Raw genomic sequence first — 20,768 nt, forward strand, 5'->3', positions numbered from 1 at the left:
GAAAAGACCAGAAACTCTGGAATAATTTTTTTTTTTAAACTAGACGCAGCATCATCATCATCATCATCATTATCGGCAGTCCCTTGAAATCGAGGAAGACTTGCTTCTACTCTAAAAGTGAGTTCTCAGATGGCTGTACAGTCCAATGCGGGAATTACAATCTCTGTCACGGATGGGGCAGACAGGGATTGAAGGAAAGGGCGGGTGGGGAGCCTGGTTTGCCGCTTGTTTTCTGCATGCTCTCGGCGACGAGACTCGAGGTGCTCAGCGCCCTCCTGGATGCTCTTCCTCCACTTTGGGCCAGCAATGGGAAGAATGCAGGGTTGTTCTGGATAGATGAATTCACATGAGTGGAATGGTCTTCCTCTTATAAGGCAATGGCCTTGGTCCTAAGCTTATAATTTGGAGTTGTTTTTGAGTTGCCAGCTGTTTGCAAGTTTTTTTTTTAAATGTTGGGTTGTATGCCAGTATTATTTCCCTCTCATCCCCCTCCCCCCACCTGCAGGCCTATTCTGGGAGACTGACTCCACAGAGGAGGGGGCCGGAAGTGCTCCGGCCGCCATTTTACGTGTGGGAGGCCGGGCCGGGCCGGGCCGCCGGTCGGGTTCCCTCGCTCCCAGCGAGCCGGGTCAAGATGGACGAGAGTCAGAGAAAACTTCTGCAGAAACATCGCGTGCAGCTGGTGACAACGCTGCGACCCGAACTTCTTTATGACTTTCTGGTGGCGAAAGAAATTTTTACTGCGGACATGATAGAGGAAGTGGAGGTGTGAAAGGAAGGGTCCGGGGGAAGGGGGGAGGGTCCGGGGGAAAGGGGGGAGGGGGGAAGGGTCCGGGGAAGGGTCCGGGGGAAGGGGGGAAGGGGGGAGGGTCCGGGGGAGGGGGGAAGGGCAAATGCTCCAACTCTCGCTGGGGTTCAAAGTGTTACAAGCAGTAACTGGCTGAGGGCAAAATTGGGCTCGACTGTGTTGCTGCTCACAGTTGAATATCCCAGTCTGTGTCTAGGCTCCTACATGGAGAATGGGCTCTTGGGCAGGTGGGGTACTGCAGTCAGCTGGCACCCGTGGAAACCCAGCAGGTCATCAAGGCATTCCAAAAGAAAGATAAATGTGTGTGCATATAATGGCAATTAATATAAAAACTGCAACAAATGCTGGTCAAATGTGTAAACTTGCATAAAAATATAATATTTTTGCTTTCATCTGTTTGCCTGTTTTGATATACAGTTGCACTCTTAAAATAGTTTTACAAAACATTCCTATTTGGATCTTGCAATAATTACTTGTGTTAACTGGTCATGTTAATTGCTTCTGTGCTGTACCAAATGGTACTCTACAACAGAACTTACATACAGGAAATACATTTGCTTCAAGAAAATCAAACCAGTTTGAATAAAATGGTTTCAATAACTTCTGTCTGCTTGCCTTGTTTTTTTCCCTGATCTTTCACACATAAAATAGTAATTATAGAAACATCTAAACATGTAACATCTGTTTCCTTGTGCCCTCCATTCTCAAGCTACTTTCCACATCTCTTAAAATTGAATCCCTAATTGGCTGAAAACCAACAAGGATACAGAATATTGCTGACGCGATTGTATAACCTTAATGTTTTTTGTGCCATCTTTGATAATGCAAAAGACCAAGGTTGAATATAAAACCTAGCTCTACACATTTAAATAGGTTTTAAATCTTATTTATACTCTTGCAGAACTTAAGTGCTCACGTGATTTAGTGGGGAAATGCACTGCATGGTGTGGGACCGAGCCAAAAAACTCCAAAGGTCCTGTTTTTAAACCCCTGTTCTGTGATATGTTAATCTCAACTGGGGCAATAATGAGGTATCTCAACTGTCCTTGCGGGAAGAGCAAATCAGCTTTCCATGGTCAAAAGTAAATGTTTGTGGGTGGGGATAATATTGAGACAGGAAATGTCCAAGAATCATAGAATGGTTACAGCACGAAAGAAGGCCATTCCTGCCATTGAACCCGGCTCTCTGCAGGAGCACCTCAGCGAGTCCCTTTCCTCGTAGCCCTGCAAATGTTTTTCTTTCAGATACTTATTCAACTCTGTTTTGAAAGCCGTGATTTAGTCTGCCTCCACCACCCTTTCAGATCCTAACCACTCGCTGTGTAAAATTTTTCTTATGTCGCTTTTGGTTCGTTTGCCAATCACCTTAAATCTGAGACAGGAGAGTGAGGGAGTGTAAAAGCATCATGCGTGAGACCTAGCCAGCCACAGTTTAGGATAAGAACTGCAGAATATCAATGCTTATATAGGTTGTAGTAAGATCGACTCTTATGTTCTGAAGATTTGCAAGAGATTTAACTGCTGTTTCCTTTTTCTATCTGAAATCTGTCTTTGATTTCTGTTTGTCATTATGGAACTCTGGAAGATGAGACATTTCAGTAAACCAAATACCAGCTAGCATTTGTGACTATGTACAACTATTGCTTAGTTTGAAATTACAATGCTTAAATGATCATAGTCAAAATGTAGCTCACAGAATTTTCTTTGAATGTAGAAATCGGGCACACGCAGGGACCAAGCCCGTCAGTTGGTAACCGATCTGCAGACTCGCGGGACAAGAGCATTTCCTGCTTTTTTGGAAAGTCTGGAGGAAACTGGACAACACGAGCTTGTTGCTTTACTGCGAGACGGGCTCTCCATCTCTGTTAAACCAGTCCAGCCCCGGAAAGGATGCAAACCTGTACAGCATGAGACCCGGGCTTCTCACCCAGTCCAATGTATGTAAGGAATTTACAGGAATCTGGTTGTGTTTCGGTTAAGAAACTGATTGCTCGGTGGTAATAGGTTTACTTTAACCCTGTTCTGGGTGTGTGGCTAATTCAGAACCAGCTTGTAGCTTTTGACCAATAGTCCCAGCTATTGTGTTTAGGCAGGTGTCGAACAATTGACCCTCCCTCTCTTTCCTCCCATTGGGAAGCACATAGAATTAAAAAGGTGACTCATGGGTAAGATGCTTGAATGGTTCGCGAAATAGTGCAGAAAACCTGAGGGAAGTTAGCAAATATTTCAGACATTTAGGAAGACAGGCAAGGGCAGTGAAACTGGGATATATCAAAAAAACATTGGGAATGAAAGGTGCAGAAGTCTGGGACTACACTGTTTGTTCCCAAATCCTTGTAATGGGATGTCGATCAAACGTGAGCACTTTTTTTTACTGTAAAATAAATAAATTCCTTGGGGCTATAAATGCATACTTTCAAACTGGTTTGTTTTTCAATAAATAGCATTGTTAGGTCTGCCATAAAGAAAGACTTGCATTTATGTTGTGCCTTTCACAACCTTAGGAGGTCCCAAAGGTAATATTTTGTTGTAAACATTAATCAAGTGCCCCCCGATTAAAGAGGGGTCACACTCCAAAAACTTTCCAAGTGCCCCCTTGTTTTTTTTTTGAGGGCACCAAAACACAAATTATACAAGTGTCCCCTGGCTAAAAGGGTGGGGCGGGGAACTAAAACCGACAAACTTAAACAAATTAAACTTTAGACATGGTTCAAATAAAAATTTGGTTGCCGGGAGTGATAATGCACTCCAGTCCCTCCGGCGCCCACCTCTCATGGAAGGCCGCGAGCGTACCCAAAGAGCTTTACAGCCTGGATACTTGTGTTACATATTTCTGACCTTTGAAAGTACTTTAAGCTTATGCTTTATAGAAAGTGGCCATTGGAGTAAAATGTAAATCAGCTTCAGTTATAGAAATCTAGCACCCGATGAAAGATTTGTGTCTAGTGACTGCAACAACAACTTGCATTTATATAGCATCTTTAACATCGAAAAATATCCCGCCGTTTCACAGAGGTGTAATTCGGCAAAAATGGACGTTGAGCCAGAGAGGGAGATATTGGGAGGAATGAGCAAAAGTTTGGTTAAAGAGGTGAGTTTTAAGGAAAGCCTTGGGGGAGATGGAGAGGCAGAGGGATTTAGTGGGGTTTTGGGGAGGGAATTCCAGGGTGAAGGGCCTACAGGTTTGAAGGCACAGCCGTTGGAGGAACAGAGGGTTCTGGTGGTGGGGCTTATTGGGCTGGAGGAGGTCACAGAAGTAGGGAGGGGCAAGACCATGAAAAGATTTAAACATGAGGATCTTTAAATTTTAGGATTTGAAGGACTGGGAGCCAAAGCCGGGTAACATGAACAATGGTGATAAGTGAGCAGGACGTGGTGTGGGATAGAATAAGATACGCAGACATTTGGATGAGCTGAAGTTTAGAGTGTGAAAGACGGAAGGCTGGTCAGGAGAGCATTGGAATAATCAAGTTGAGACAAAGGCATGGATGTAAGTTTCTGCAGCAGGTAGGCTGAGCAGGGCAATATTAGGTGGAAGTAGGCAGTCTTTATGATGGAGGGGATATAGGATCGTAAGCTCAATTCGGGGTCAAATAGGACACCGAGGTTGTAAACAGTATTGTTCAGCCTGAGACACTGGCCAGAAAAGGGACTGGAATCATTGGCAAGCAAAGGGAGTTTGTGGCAGTGATTGAAAACAATGGCTGTGTTTTTCCCCAATGTTTAACAAGAGGAAAATGCAACTCATCTAAGACTGGATGTTGGTAAAGCACACAGGCAGTGGAAGGGTCGAGAGAGGTGATGAAGTGGTAGAACTGGGTGTCATTAGAGTAAAGGTGGGAACTGACCCCATTCCTGGCTCATGTCAATAAAGACCAACATGTAGATATAGAAGAGGACGGGCTCCAGGATAGATCCTTGCGGGACTCCAGAGGTCATGGTGGTGGGGGTGAGAAGAAAAACCATTGCTGGAGATCCCCTGGTTACCATTGGATAAGTAAGAGAGGGCTGCACAACAGAGGAGAGGTGTTGGAGGAGGATAGTGTGAGGGCTGCAGAGGTTGAGAAGGAAAATGCACCATGGTCACAGTCATAGAGGATGTCTTTTGTGACACTGATTTGGGCTGTTTCAGGGTGGAACCTGATTGGAGAGATTCAAACTTGCAAGAAAAATGGGCACAGATTTCAGAGGCAACAAATTCAAGGACTTTGGAGAGGAAATGGAATTTGGAGCCGGGATGATAGTTTGTGAGGACCGAAGGATTGAGTTTTTTTTAGCCAGTTTTGAATGGGAGGGGAATGGTACCTGTGGAGAGGGAACCACTTACAATATCAGCTAGCTTTGGGGCCAGGAAGAGAAGTTGAATGGTCAGCTATTTAATGGGAATGTGGTCAAGAGAACAGGAAGTGGGTCTCATGGACAAGATGAGCTTGGATTGGGCATGAGGGGAAATAGGAGACAGACCGGAGAATAAAGTGGGGTCAGGGCAGGAGAAGAAGCCTAGTGGGGGAGGTTTGGCTTGGTGGTTGAAGGTAAGGGAGTTAGCTGAACAGATGGTCCATCTTAGTGACAAAGTCCATGGGCTCCTCGAACTTGTAGGAGGTGAGGCTGGAGAGGACAGGGGAAAGAGGTTTAAGAACACGGTTGTTAGTTGAGAAAAGAAGCCGGAGGTTATCTTTGCCCTCCTAGGTGATCGTGGAGTAGTGGGCGGTTTTGGCAGAGGAGAATGAAGCCTGATTTCATGTGCTGTGGTCCAGCCAGATCTGGTGCTGGATGCCGAAACCAGTTGCATCAGACTTGCCCAAGTTTGCATCCCTTGGAATTGAGGGAGCAAAGACGGCGGCTGAACCAGAGGGAGCGATCAGGATGGGAGAGAGTAAAGGTTTTACTGGGGATAAGGACATCAAAATGGAGGTGAGGGAGTGTCGAGCCGGTCGACAGCAGCAGAAGTATTGTGGCGAAAGAAAGGCCAAAGGCTAGGCAGTGGGGAGTTTGAAAGTGCAGATTTAAGTGATTTAGAGGAGAATTTTTATATGGAGGGAGATGTATCACTATGTTCTGTCCCTCATAGGTTCAGATACTGATCTCTTAGTTCCAAGGAAAACAACGACCAAAATACAACAGGGTGACATGGTGAGTGTTTATAATCACTGTGTCTGTACAAACTGTTTACTCCTTGAGTTTTGTATAAGGTATTGGCTGGTGTGGGGGATAATTCAGTCCCAATTTGGATTTGTGCCAGTGCAGTTTATGCAGAAGTCCTGTATGTACAAACCAAAACCAACATAATACCCACACATGGATGGAAGTTAAACTTTATTAAGATTTACAATGAAGACTGGTTGATAACAGCATTGTTCTTTTACCCTGGAATATAAGAGTCTGTTGATTTTAAAATGATGGAACCACTCTGTCTGCTGACTGTAAAGAGCTTGTATGAAAGAAATTGGTTAGTCTCAGTCAAGCTCTTAGTGTACATCATAGAATCATAGAAAATTACGACACAGAAGGAGGCCATTTGGCCCATTGAGTCCGTGTCGGTCAAAACACAGCTACCCAGCCTAATCCCACCTTCCAGCACTAGGTCCGTATCTCTGTAGGTCACGGCTCTTTAAGTGCACATCCAAGTATTTTTTTAAATGTGGTAAGGGTTTGTGCCTCTATCACCCTTTCAGCCAGTGGGTTCCAGACCCCCACCACCTTCTGGGTGAATTTATTTCTTCATAATCTTCCCTCTAATACTTATACCATCTACTTTAAATCTATGCCCACTGGTTGTTGACCCCTCTGCTAAGGGAAACAGGTCCTTCCTATCCACTCGATAAGAGGCCCCTCATAATTTTACACACCTCAATTAAATCTCCCCTCAGCCTCCTCTGTTCCAAAGAAAGCAACCCCAGCCTATCCAATCTTTCCTCGTAGCTAAAATTTTCCAGTCCTGGCAACATCCTCGTAAATCTCCTCTGGACACCCTCCAGTGCAATCACGTCTTTCCTGTAATGTGACCAGAACTGCATGCAGTACTCAAGATGTGGGCTTAACTAGTGTTGTTTACAGTTCTAGCATAACTTCCCTGCTTTTATATTCTATGCATTGGCTAATAACGGAAAGCATTCCGTATGCCTTTTTAACTACCTTATCGACCTGTCCTACCTTTAAGGATCTGTGGACATATATTCCAAGGTTCCTCTGTTCCTCCACACCCCCGGTATCCTCCCATTTATTCTGTAACCCTTTCCTTGTTGCCCCTCCCCAAATGCATTACCTCATACTTTTACGGATTGAATTCCCTTTTCCACTTTTCTGCCCAACTGGCCAGTTCATCGATATCTTCCTGCAGCCTGGAACTTTACTCTCACTGTCAACCACACGGCCAATTTTTGTATCATTGGCAAATTTCTTTATCACGCCTCCTACATTTAAGTCTAAATCATTAATATATACAGGTAGCTGTACTACAAGAAGCAAGGGACCAAGAGTGAGCCCTGTGGAACCCCACTGGAAACAGCCATCCAGTTGCCAAAAACACCCGTCAACCATTACCCTTTGCTTCCCAGCACTGAGCCAATTTTGGATCCTATTTGCCACTCTCCCTTGGACTTTTACTTTTTTGATCAGCCAGTCATGTGGGATCTTGTCAAAAGCCTTGCTAAAATCCATCAAACGCACTGTCCCCGTCACAGGTTTACAGTACAAGTCCCTGCAATTTGGTTTTGAATTGGTATTTTTCCTTAGAGAGATCAAATGGAAGTTGGAAAATTCCCATTGATACAGCAAGTGCTGATTGATGCTACAGTTAAAGTACATTGTTTCCCTGCATCTGCTGTACCTGACAGAGATCTTGATGGTAACAGAATGTTCCATTCCCCATCACTGGCATCCATCACTTTGATTTCCCACTCCCAAAAACGACATTTAAAACAAACACTAAAATGGGACTTTTATTTGCGTGCTCACACAGTCTACTACTCTCAATTCATAAGTGCATAATTCAATTTATCTGTTGATTCTGTTTTTTAAATCACCAAATTTCTCTCTGTGTTATTTACATAGAATTAAATAGATTTTATATCTCAGAATCAGCCTTCCACACACTCTATTTACTTCATCTCCCCCTATCAACATATCCTTCTATTCCTTTCTCCCTCGTACTTATCGAATTTCCCCTTAAATGCATCTATGCTATTTGCCTCAACCACTCCTATGTTCTACATTCTCTCAATTGTCTGAGTAAAGAAGTTTCTCCTGAATTCCTTGTTGGATTTATTAGTGACTATCTTCCATTCATGGCCTGTAGTTTTGGACTCCGCAAATGTTCACCAGAAGTCATTTAGCATGCGTTTCTACGTCTATCCTACCGAACCCCTTCATGATTTTAAAAACGTCTATCAGGTCACCTCTCAGTGTTCGTTTTTCTAGATTTATGGTGCCTCATCCAAAGTATTGGATTATTAGAATTTTTAATGCAAAAAAAAGTACATTGAATTTTCAACAAGAGACTGTATTGGGTAAAAATTGCTTTTCCATTTTCAGACTGTGGATTTCACCTTTCCCTTTGCGTACCTTTAGATTTATAAAATGGACGCTAATCCTTGTGGCTGTTGTTTGATCATCAACAACGTAGACTTCTTTCCAAGCAGTGATTTGACAAGTCGCTTAGGCTCTGATATCGATTGTGAAAATGTGCAAACACTCTTCCAGAAATTGCACTTTGAGATTATTGTTAAAAGAAATCTGATCAAACAAGTGAGTATCTCCACACACACCTATTAACCTTTGATTAGTCATTGTGCACTCTATGGCCTATAATGTGCCGATAGAGTGCAGCACAGCCCTGCATAACCCACAGTGCAAGGATCACTTGACCTATTATAAGAAACCTGTAGCTTCAGAACTAACCAAATGTGTTCCAAAGGCAGGGAAAGGTACTATTGAGAGTGCTCAAAGCATGGCCGCCATTGTATGCATAGCACACAGTGTTACAGATTTACGAGGAGCCTTGTACAATCTCATTTTCATCAGAGTTAACTTCAGCCCAGAAAGCTGATATGGTAGCTCTACCAAATGATGCAAAATCTCTATTCCTAGAACTTGGTTGTTAACTTCCAGAATTTATCCAGGCTTTTGTGAAAAGCAGAAAGTGACCATTTGGCAGAGCCATCTGCATAATAGATTGGAGTTGGACATAGCAGCAGGTTTAATCTTTACGTAATGACTTTATCTATACCAGAAACTGCATGTGCTACAAGTCCTTAGCGAGACCTGCTGCCTTATGGGTTTCTTTGACTCCCGACCACTTTTCACTTGCTGTGGCGAAACTGAACGACAACACAGTGGGCTGGACTTTCGGGTTTTGGGGCGAAAATGGTAGCGGTACATGAAAATTACCGTTTTCGCTGCGTTACCGATTTTAGGCCGAACTTTCAGCCTTTGGGGCATTGCAAAGGGAGGCATTGCACAATTATTTGCGGCGCAAAACGCGAGTTTCGCCAACTTTAGTGCGAGATCGTTTGCGCTGCGAGAGAGGCCTGGGCGGGGGTGGGGATTCCAAAAATATTACCAAGACCCTTAACTAACTAATCGCTGCAAAAAAAATAAAATCTTTAACTTACCGCTGCTGGCAGGGCTGTACCGACAGGTTTTACCTGTCCCTGTTCTGGGCGCGGCGTACGGGTCGGGAGAGTGCCGAAACTTCGACAGTAACACAATCTGCGTCGTTATACGTCCGGCACAGCTCTCCCTGGCGGTACTTCCTATCGCCGCTGCAAACCGGTAACCAAGGATCCCGCCTGGGCCTTGCGACCGGGTTTTGCCACTGAGGGTCAAATCCTGTCGCAAACCTCTCTCAAATCCAGCCCTATGACTGATTCCATGTTCCCCTTGGTGACTTGATTTGTGAAAGTCTTAGTTTTAACAAATATGTTGCATCACAGATTGATGGTGCTTCCTCATTCTGTTCTGCGTTTCTCTCTGACAGAAGATGGTGGAGGAGCTGAGGAGCCTAGCTCGCAGGGACCATACGAATTTCGACTGTTGTGTTGTAGTTATTCTTTCGCATGGCAGTCAGGTGAGTCACAGCGCTGACTTCAGCAATAGATGCAGTAGCTGCATGGCGTCATTTAGTCCTGTGAGTCAGTAATATTTAAACAATAGTGTTACAATTTTCCTGTTTTACTTCTGTTTGTGTGTTTTTCTCTTCGGTTTTAACTTTTACTGTCACCTAGCAACCATTTGCTTTCTACTTTTTCTATCCTAGTTTTCCCGTTCTGTTCCTGCTGAACCTAACTCGGAAACCTTTGCTTTGCGTGGTGACAGTGACTGTGCTAAATGTACAATTGTCACCACTGCCTACGATGTGCTACCCTCGGGTAGATTTCACAATCAAGCTTGTGCCCATTCTTTGAGCCGCTACACTGGTGAGAAAGTGTTGTGTTTCCCAAAGACCTGCAGGTCACAGTTCCTTTAGAGTTGCTGCAAAGGACAGAGTCATCAGCAAGATCCAGTAGAGCGAACCCCAACACAAGCTATTTGGGAGAACTGAAGCAAAAACAGAGAATGCTGGAAATACACGGCCGGTTTGTCAGTATCCATCAAAGAGAAAGGACAAGTTAACATTTGGGGGAAATTGTTCTTTTTTCTTTTCGGATGCTGATTAGATTTGTATTTCCAACATGATTATATTCCAGATTTCCATTATTTGCAGTTTTTTTGCTTATTTTTTTTCATTGATGACACATGCTTGGAAGATGACATTTGTTAGACTTTCTGGAATAACTGAAAGGAGATTTAAGGACAGTTTGATTTTTAATTCAAACTTTAATAACAATGTTATAAAAGGCTATAGAATGAAAGCACCTTAAAATCTTGACATTTATTAGGGAAATTTTACATTTTTGTTGATTAACTGGAATGCGAAAATTGCAAAATGTTTTTGACAAATGTAAGTTGTTAAATGACAACTGATGAACTTCCATGAAAATATTGCCCATTTTTCTTCATTCCATGGTGTGGTAAGTAACAAAACTGGCAAAATCCAAATGACCACTGTAGTCTTTTCCAAAGCCATGGACTAAAACCTGTACTGTACAAACTCTTCCACTGTGAACTTTCAGCTGCTATAGATCGGAAGTAACTGTTTTGGAAGACCATGGTGCTTTTTGCCTAGTTGTTCGTGAATTTCTGCTTGTGTTAATGAGAGAATGGAAGGGAGTTTTGTCCATGTCAGAAAGTCCAACCCAAGATCAAGAGGTCAGTTCACCATGGTATTTCCCTATGTACATTTGTCAAGGGCTGGCTTCTGCTGCATTGTTTCCTCAGCTGGTAAATGGTACATGGTGTGAGCATGGTTACAAATAGAGAAATCAAATGCACTAACTGAGAAGTAGGCAGGAGAAATAAGGTACCTGCAGTATGTGGTCTATCCATTTATTTGATGGGTAAGAGCGATTACTCCTTCTGAATACAGAACCTTTTTTTCCCCCTTCATGTTCGTGTGAAATGTTGTGCTCATTGAACTGAAGAATATTTGTACCGGGAAATGGAATATTTTCCGATTTCAGGACTTATTGGAAGCATCAAAGCACTGCCAGCTCAGCTACAGCATGGGTTAGATACAGAGTAAAGCTATTTTTTTTTTAACCTCACTCCAATAATACACCTCAGTCCCACCCTCAGACGGCATCCCCTACTGCAACACTGTGGTATGCTACATTTCTCATATCAGCCATCCTTGTCTGTTCTTTGAGTAAGATTGACAATTTACAGTACAGCCATCAGACAGAAGATTTTCATCCCATCAGTTATGTGTACTAAACACAAGTCAGTATAGAACAAATATTTGTATATAAATGATCTATTTTACAGTAACTAACATTAGCTGAGAATGGCTGCACATTGCAGTATAAATATATTAGCCGCATTTCTTGAGTATAGCTGCATACTGTGCTGTTATAAGGTTGACAGTGATGCATGTGTTTCTCTATTCAGGCACAACATAGACAATTTCCTGGTGCAGTTTACGGAGTGGATGGGGGTCTCCCTGTGCCAGTTCAGCATATTGTCAGCTACTTTGATGGTTCACACTGCCCAACACTGCGTGAAAAGCCCAAATTATTTTTCATTCAGGCTTGTGGCGGAGGTAGGTACCATGATTGCTGCTGAGTTATATAAATAGATTACCTATTGGGGACATTAAAAAGAATCATTATAGTTATGGTATAAGCGGCCAATGACCATATTCGAGATTTAGTCCAAATAGTCAGCTATACAACTGTAACCGGAGTTCTTCCCGTCTCTTGCCTGAATCTCTAGAGTGCATTATTATTTTATTGCCAAGCTTGGATGGATTAGTATTTTAACTCAGCCTTAGAAGCAGTGTTCAAATCAGCACTAAAATATTTGCCATCAAGGTACGGTAGTGTAGAGGTTATGATGCTGGACTAGTAATCTAATGAATAATCAAGAGATTCTGAGTTCAAATTTGAGAATTTGAATTCCATTTTAAAATAAAATCTGGGGATAAAAGGCCAGTATCAGTAAAAGTGACAATGAAACTTCCGATTGTTGTAAAAACCGAACTGTTCACAAATGTCCTTTAGGGAAAGCAAACCCGTCACCTTTACCCGGTCTGGCCTATATGTGACTCCAGACCCACACCAATGTGGTTGATTCTAACTGCCCTCTGAAGTGGCCATTCTGTTATAGCAAACCGCTATAAAGAGTAACAAAAATACAATTAGAGGGACCACTCAGCTACAACCTAGGCAATAAATCAACACAATAAAGGCACACTCAGCCCAGTTGACCCTGCAAAGTCCTCCTCACTCACATCTGGGGACTAGTGCCAAGGTTGGGAGCGCTGTCCCACAGACTAGTCAACCTGACATAGTCATTATCAGCCAACAGCTCAGATTCTTCCATCACCAGCCCACTGGCAGGACAACCCACCAGAGGTGGGGGGGGGGACCCGTGGTGTACAGTCAGGGGTGGCCCTGGAATTCTCAACAATGACTCTGGACCCTATGCAGACTCACGGCTTCAGGTCAAGCATGCGCACGGAAGCCTCCTGCTGATTACCACCTACCAGCCGCCCTCAACTGATGAATCAGTCCTCCCTCCAGGTTGAGCATCGTGGATTGTACTCTGCGTGGGGGACTTCAGTCACCAATAGTGGCTTGGTAGCACCACCACTGACCGAGCTGACCAAGTCCTGAAAGATGTAGCTGCCAGACTGGGTTTGCGACGGGTGCGGAGAGAACCATCACGAGGGAATAACCTACACGACCACGTCCTCACCAGTCTAATTGTTGCAGATGTATCTGTCCACAGTAGCATTGATGGAAGTTACCACCCACAGTCCTTGTGCAGACCATGTCCCGACTTCACACTGAGGGCACCCTTCATCATGTCATGTGGCACTACCACCATTCTATGTGGGATAAATCTGATCCAGAACAGGTCCAGTAGCTCCAATTCCCTTTGAAATTCTTTGCTGCGTTTCACTACTCTCAGCCTCTTTGGTCATTGACTGTCTCATTGTTTCCTTTTTCCTTATGTGCTTTCCTCTATATGCTTTTTAAGAGTTTCACTTGTCACTGTCCATAAGATTATGTTTTTCTCATTGCTTGGAAAGGTGTCAGTGCAGTACTGAAAGAGAGACCAGAGCTAGAGAGATAGGGTAAAGGAGAGCAGGATTGAGAAAGCTAGCACTGCAGAGAGAAAGGGAGAGCAGAGCGGTGGTGTAATGAGAGGATCACTTTTGCACACTCTCTCAGGGCATCCGAGTTAGCTTAAGGGCACAAAAGGGTTTGTACTTTCACAGCATTACAGTGAAACTTTTTAATTCTTACAGACCAGAAGGATGCAGGATTCAAGACTGCTGAGGAGGTGGACAGTGCTCCTGGTGCACCGTATGATACCGCTAGTTTGCAGACTGACGCGACTCCATGTCGAGCAGAAGATGAGCCAGATGCAGTATCGAGCTTACCAACCCCCAGTGACATCTTGGTTTCATACTCTACATTCCCAGGTACCTTGACTTGCCCAGTTAGTGTCTCTGGAGTGATGTGATCCATGTAGGTATAGATCCAATTGAATGTCAATACTGCTGAGTTTTTTCAGGGCTCAAGCAGCTAGCTAGAGTATGCATCGGTCATTTTATAACATTTTTGCTAACCTATTTCAGTCCTTTTTTGTGATTTTCGTGCTTATCAAAATGATGAATATTAATCCTGGAAAATGGAACACTTTCCATTTCAGGCACCTCACCTACAGCAGTGACATTTTCCATTCCCCACATCAGTCAACTTTGTGGCTTCATTGAGTGAGATCGCTAGCTCTTGCCAATTAGCAGCAGAAGTCTGTACTGTACACCCACCTTGTTGGGGGAAAAAAACCTAAGTTTTCAAAAATAATGTTTTAACTAAATTATGGTTTCAAAAGGAAGTTAGGGACATTGAAGAGAACAAAATATTGCTCAGAAAGGTGTCCCTTATGATGCAGAGCCTAAATATTCAGCACCTGTTTAAGTTTTTTTTATATTGAATGTACAGCACAGAAATAGGCCATTCACTCATATGTTTATTTAGCTTCCCCTTAAATACATCTATGCTATTCGCCTCAACTACTCCTTGTGGTAGCGAGTTCCGCATTCTCACCACTCTCTGGGTAAAAAGGTTTCTCCCGAATTCCCTATTGGATTTATTCGTGACTATCTCATATTTATGGCCCCGAGTTTTGGTCTCCCTCACAGGTGGAAATATTTTGCCTACCCTATCAAACCCTTTCATAATCTTAAAGACCTCTATCAGGTGAGCCCCAGCTTGATCAATCTTTCCTGATAGATATAATCTATCATCATCATCATCATCATCATAGACAGTCCCTTGGAATCGAGGAAGACTTGCTTCCATTCTTAAAATGAGTCCATAGGTGGCTGAACAGTCCAATACGAGAACCACAGTCCCTGTCACAGGTGGGACAGATAGTCGTTGAGGGAAAGGGTGGGTGGGACAGGTTTGCCGCACGCTCTTTCCGCTGCCTGCGCTTGGTTTCTGCATGCTCTCGGCGATGAGACTCGAAGTACTCAGCGCCCTCCTGGATGCACTTCCTCCACTTAGGGCGATCTTTGGCCAGGGACTCCCAGGTGTCAGTGGGGATGTTGCACTTTTTTAGGGAGGCTTTGAGGGTGTCCCTGTAATGTTTCCTCTGCCCACCTTTGGCTCTTTTGCCTTGAAGGAGTTCTGAGTAGAGCGCTTGCTTTGGGAGTCTTGTGTCTGGCATGCGAACGATGTGGCTTGCCCAGCGGAGCTGATCAAGTGTGGTCAGTGCTTCAATGCTGGGATGTTGGCCTGGTCGTCTGTCCTCCCAGGGGATTTGTAGGATCTTGCGAAGGCATCGTTGGTGGTATTTCTCCAGCAACTTGAGGTGTCTACTGTACATGGTCCATGTCTCTGAGCCATACAGGAGGGCGGGTATTACTACAGCCCTGTAGACCATGAGCTTGGTGGCAGTTTTGAGGGCCAGGTCTTCGAACACTCTTTTCCTCAGGCGGCCGAAGGCTGCACTGGAGGCGGTGTTGAATCTCGTCGTCAATGTCTGCTCTTGTTGATAAGAAGCTCCCGAGGTATTGGAAATGGTTCACGTTGTCCAGGGCCGCTCCGTGGATCTTGATGACTGGGGCAGTGCTGTGCGGCGAGGACAGGCTGGTGGAGGACCTTTGCCTTACAGATGTTTAGCGTAAGGCCCATGCTTTCGTACACCTTAGTAAATACGTCAAGTATGTCCTGGAGTTCAGACTCTGTATGTGCACAGACGCAGGCGTCGTCCGCATACTGTAGCGCGACGACAGAGGTTGGGGTGGTCTTGGACCTGGCCTGGAGACGGCGAAGGTTGAACAGGTTCCCACTGGTTCCGTAGTTTCTATATCCGTTTTATAATATGGAGACTAGAACTGTGCACAATAATCTCAGTGTGGTCTAACCAAGATTCCATATAAGTTTAACCTAACTTCTCTGCTTCTCAATTCTATCCCTCTAGAAATGAACCCCAGTGCTATGTTTGCATTTTGAATTAACCTGCAAACCTACTTTTAGTGATTTGTATACCTGTACCCCTAGATCATTTTGCTCCTCTACCCCATTTAAACTCTTATTTCCAAGGACTATGTGACATCCTTTACTTCCTACTAAAATGCACCACCTTATACGTATCTATATCGAAATTCATTTGCGAATTACACGGCCCTTTTGCAAGTTTATTAACTTCTTCTTGTATTTTGTCGCAGTCCTGCTAAGTGTTACATATATCCCCAATTTGGTGTCATCCACAAATTTTGAAATTTTACTTCCGATTCCAGAGTCTAATTTGTTTATGTAACTGGTGAACAACAGTGGTCCCAGCACTGATCCCTGTGGAACACCACTTCCTGCCTTTTGCCAGTCTGGGTAACTTGCATTCCCAGTGATGATCCTTAAAGTACCAAGTCCTTTCCTGATTTGTACCAGGTAATTTAATTAAAGGGTTGTAAATACATTTAAATCTATTCTTTTTGCAGTTGTTCTTAATACGTGATACTCTTCTAATGCACTACCTCATTCCCTCAAAATGCTCCTATCGCTACCACCACATATGATAAGAACATAAAAAATAGGAGCAGGAGTAGGCCATATGGCCCCTCGAGCCTGCACCACCATTCAATAAGATCATGGCTGATCTGATCATGGACTCAGCTTCACTTCCTCGCCCGCTCCCCATAACCCCTTATCCCCATATCGTTTAAAAAACTGTCTATTTCTGTCTTAAATTTATTCAATGTCCCAGCTGCTACAGTTCTCTGAGGCAGCGAATTCCACAGATTTATAACCCTCAGAGAAGAAATTCCTCCTCATCTCAGTTTTAAATGGGCGGCCCCTTATTCTAAGATTATGCCCTCTAGTTCTATCTCCCCCATCAGTGGAAACATCCTCTCTGCATTCACCTTGTCAAGACCCCTCATAATCTTATACGTTTCGATAAGATCACCTCTCATTCTTCTGAATTCCAATGAGTAAAGGCCTAACCTACTCAACCTTCCCTCATAAGTCAACCTTCTCATCCCCGAAATCAACCTAGTGAACCTTCTCTGAACTGTCTTCAAAGCAAGTATATCCTTTCGTAAATATGGAAACCAAAACTGCACGCAGTATTCCAGGTGTGGTCTCACCAATACCTTGTATAGCTGTAGCAAGACTTCCCTGCTTTTATACTCCATCCCCTTCGCAATAATTGGCCTTCTTGATCACTTGCTGCACCTGCATACTATCCTTTTGTGTTTCATGCACAAGTTCCCCCCAGGTCCCACTGTACTGCAGCACTTTGCAATCTTTCTCCATTTAAATAATAACTTGCTCTTTGATTTTTTTTCTGCCAAAAGTGCATCTGCCAAATTTTTGCCCACTCACTTAGCCTGTCTATATCTTTTTGCAGATTTTTTGTGTCCTCCTCACACATTGCTTTTCCTCCCATCTTTGTATCGTCAGCAAACTTGGCTACGTTACATTCAGTCCCTTCTTCCAAGTAGTTAATATAGATTGTAAATAGTTGGGGTCCCAGCACTGATCCCTGCGGCACCCCACTAGTTACTGGTTGCCAACCAGAGAATGAACCATTTATCCCGACTCTCTGTTCTCTGTTAGTTAGCCAATCCTCTATCCATGCCAATATATTACCCCCAACCCCGTGAACTTTTATCTGGTGCAGTAACCTTTTATGTGGCACCTCGTCATATGCCTTCTGGAAGTCCAAATACACCACATCCACTGGTTCCCCTTTATCCACCCTGTTCGTTACATCCTTAAGAACTCCATCAAATTTGTCAAACATGACTTCCCCTTCATAAATCCATGCTGACTCTGCCTGACCGAATTTTGCTTTTCCTAATGTCCTGCTACTGCTTCTTTAATAATGGACTCCAACATTTTCCCAACCACAGATGTTAGGCCTATACCCACCAGCAGTTCAGTGTTACCTTACTGCAGCTGTTCTTTGGTTGCAAAATATTGTTATTATAGTCATAATATACAGTATGTGTATCAGTTAGTGAATCTCAGTGAGTGGCTTGCAAATGCTGAGACTCTGGTGATCAGCAGTGATGCTAGGTTGTCTTGCTGCACTCAGTTATTGAGCCAATGCCTAATGGGTTTTTGATGTGCAGTGACAGCTTCAAGAATTACATAGTGACTATTGTGGGCTGTGATTGTGCGTGCAGCTTGACTGAATGCTGGGGCTGCACAAACAGATAAGTAAGATTATTTTCGTCTTATTCTGACAAGGACTTTGAGTTATTCAGATATATTCGAACCCTTTCTTTAGGCTATGTGTCCTGGCGAGATAAAAAGCAGGGATCTTGGTACATGAAAGCTCTCGTGCATGTTTTCAGTAACTATGCTCATTCGGATGATCTACAAACACTCCTAACAAGGGTGAGTTGTTTTGTTTTACTCCCTGGTTGAGATTTAACATTTGGGGTCAACACTCTAAAACAGCTTTATAGTTGGCACAGATTCTTGCTTAAAAACTCACATGTATCTGCCACAAGTGACAATACCTTAGTTTTCTGTCAGATCTTGGTTTAATTGGAATTAGCTTTATCAACTAGGTTTTCTTCTGAAACAAAACAACAATTTGGAAAAGGGGGGACATCTCTGGTGGCACTAGTAGTGCTGGAAGTTTGTAGATAATGCACATCTGGACAGCTGTTTCTGAATTGATCAATGTGCATTGTTCTCACCAGCCCTACTTGGTATATTGGCATCATTATGATATAGGCAGCAGTTGTTCTTAATACATGATACTCTTCTAATGCACAACTTCATTTTCTCAAAATGCTCCTATCGCTTCCACCACATATGATAAACCTATACCCACCAGTAGTTCAATGTTATTCAGCTCAAATTGCCTTCTCCAGAAAAAGCCCAAGTTTAGAAGGACAAATCTATAATTGTTATGCTGCATGTTTTCAGTGGAAATTTGATACACCGACCGTTAAGTTTTATTGAAATTCTATTGACAACACCAATTAATTGAAACGCAGATTGTACCTGGAACATCGACAGGAACAGATCCAGTAAGCTGATGGTTTTTCTTCTTGTCTCGCTGGTTCTTTTTCTGAAGGTACTAATCTTGCTGGAATACAGTTTAGAGGTGCTGGGCACCCTGCCTGAGTGGCCATTCTTCAGGTATGGCACTGTGCTGGTGAATGTTGACAGGCTTTTTGATGCTTGATCCTATACTCATCCAACAGCCACATACATGCAGTTCAGGCACAGATCACTAAAAGCGATCAGGAGTGAGACCCTTGACCAGTTGACCCTATGTTAATCCAGCAGCACTGAGCTGAATTGCAGTACCCTAGCTGCCACCAGATTTGCAATCGGGGAACTCAGCACAACCCAGGGATCAAATCTCAGACTGTCCTATGGCTCAGTGTTCGGACTGCCGTTTTGGCTTTTTAAAAGTTTGTTTTACAGTTTTTTAAAATATGGAGCAGTATAAGCAATGGCGCCTGTGCATCATCTTGTAGTTTGCTGCTGTGAAGTGTTGTTAGAGCAAGTGGTTCAGAATATGTCTATTTTTCAGGTGACGAGAAACATTTCAGACAATGAGGAAGCTAAAGGAGTGTACAAGCAGATCCCTGGTTCATTCAACTTCCTTCGCAAACATCTTTACTTTTTAACCAAGGAGAAGAAGTGACCTTTTCAGATTATGGACTGACGAGTATGCGCTGTCACCTTGGTGTAATTCACTTTGTAAAATCTCAAACATCTCAGTGCACTGGTTTTAAAAGAAACGAATTATCTGAGTACTGATCGTCTGCTGTCGTCCTAGTTGTATATTTCTATCGCAGCTCATAGAAATTTGTATCAGATTTGTGTAGTACAATGGAGACTGTTAGATGAAAATGAATTATTGAATGTATTTCAATGTGCAGGTGACAATTTATTTCATAATTAGTGTACTAATCAGCATTGACATAATTCTGGTATTTGTGCTAATATACAAGCTAAATAAAACTCATCTTTTTGGGGAGGAAGAATATTTAAATTGTCCTTCAGGACACTTTAATTGTCCAGTGGTGGGGGTTGGTCACAAAAAGCAGGGCTTAGTTTCAGCACCTGAAATTTAGCTGTCTGTATTGGACACTTGTATTGATGAAAAGAACAGTCATGTTCAGCGTATAACATAAATAAATAGTTCTGCTTCCATCGCACGGAGACCACTGAAAGTCAGCGGACGTTGATATGAGGCAATTATGGTCGATTAATTTTGCCCGACCCGACCCCTGAAATGGATTGTGAAATAGGAGAGTTATATTTAATTAACGCCGTGCTCTTCTGTGTCTCAATCAAGATATGAGAACGGTAATGCAACAACTTAGACCTTGGCATCCGAGTTAGCTGATCTTAGCTGGGGTGGCAGGATGGGCACTACAGTTGGTCTCAGCCTGCTGGGAGAGGGAGATAAAAGCTGCCCAGTGTTCGTATTCCTGATCCCTGTCCACCACCCCTGCTGGAAAGTGAATGAAGACATGATTGAGCTCAGTTCTGATGCCCTCCATGTTTGAATAGTTGTCAATACTCACTGTCTACACTTAGGCTGAAATAGGTCAGCTAGACAAGTTACCAGAGCGCGATCGGTACCTATGGAACTGCACTCTAACACAGAGTTAGCGCCTTCAGGAGGGGGACCACTAAGGGCAAGATAACAAAGTAAATCAGTGTTTGCAACAGCTGCCTGATATTTTAGTTATACCCTGTACTGTGAAATGAATAAATTGTGAAAACTTGTAAAATATTTAATATTCCGCTGACTTGTAACAGGCACAAAAGAAGGCATGAATGGTGTATTTTTTATTTTAAAGAAAAATCCTTAAAGATTTATATGAGGAGATGCTGCATTGTAATTGTTATGTTCAGAATAACTC

The 20,768-nt window shown here is 43.3% G+C and overlaps 1 protein-coding gene across 2 annotated transcripts; it reads left to right on the forward strand.

Annotated features, from left to right (window-relative positions):
- The first annotated feature begins 542 nt into the window (after nucleotides 1-542).
- Nucleotides 543-20,638, forward strand: casp9 (caspase 9, apoptosis-related cysteine peptidase). 2 transcript variants are annotated; one of them, XM_070860296.1, is made up of 9 exons: nucleotides 544-766; nucleotides 2,523-2,745; nucleotides 5,880-5,941; nucleotides 8,378-8,554; nucleotides 9,786-9,875; nucleotides 11,795-11,945; nucleotides 13,659-13,835; nucleotides 18,158-18,267; nucleotides 19,424-20,638. In XM_070860296.1, exons 1-9 carry the CDS (start codon nucleotides 635-637, stop codon nucleotides 19,535-19,537), a joined length of 1,236 nt encoding a protein of 411 aa, XP_070716397.1. In that variant the 5' UTR covers nucleotides 544-634; the 3' UTR covers nucleotides 19,538-20,638. The 2 variants fall into 2 exon arrangements, with proteins under 2 accessions (XP_070716398.1, XP_070716397.1); XM_070860297.1 differs by lacking the exon at nucleotides 18,158-18,267 and having other exon boundaries at nucleotides 543-766; nucleotides 19,424-19,537.
- The last annotated feature ends 130 nt before the right edge of the window (nucleotides 20,639-20,768 follow it).

The sequence above is a fragment of the Pristiophorus japonicus genome, chromosome 18 (assembly GCF_044704955.1).
Source record: "Pristiophorus japonicus isolate sPriJap1 chromosome 18, sPriJap1.hap1, whole genome shotgun sequence".
NCBI classification, from domain to species: domain Eukaryota; kingdom Metazoa; phylum Chordata; class Chondrichthyes; family Pristiophoridae; genus Pristiophorus; species Pristiophorus japonicus.

Bases quoted from the DNA above. Each gene is read 5' to 3' on its own strand.
- casp9 (XM_070860296.1), top strand. From the start codon at position 635: ATGGACGAGAGTCAGAGAAAACTTCTGCAGAAACATCGCGTGCAGCTG. The intron at 2,746-5,879 runs GTATGTAAGGAA...TGTCCCTCATAG, and splicing joins GGCTTCTCACCCAGTCCAAT to GTTCAGATACTGATCTCTTA. The intron at 13,836-18,157 runs GTACCTTGACTT...CCCTTTCTTTAG, and splicing joins TTCATACTCTACATTCCCAG to GCTATGTGTCCTGGCGAGAT.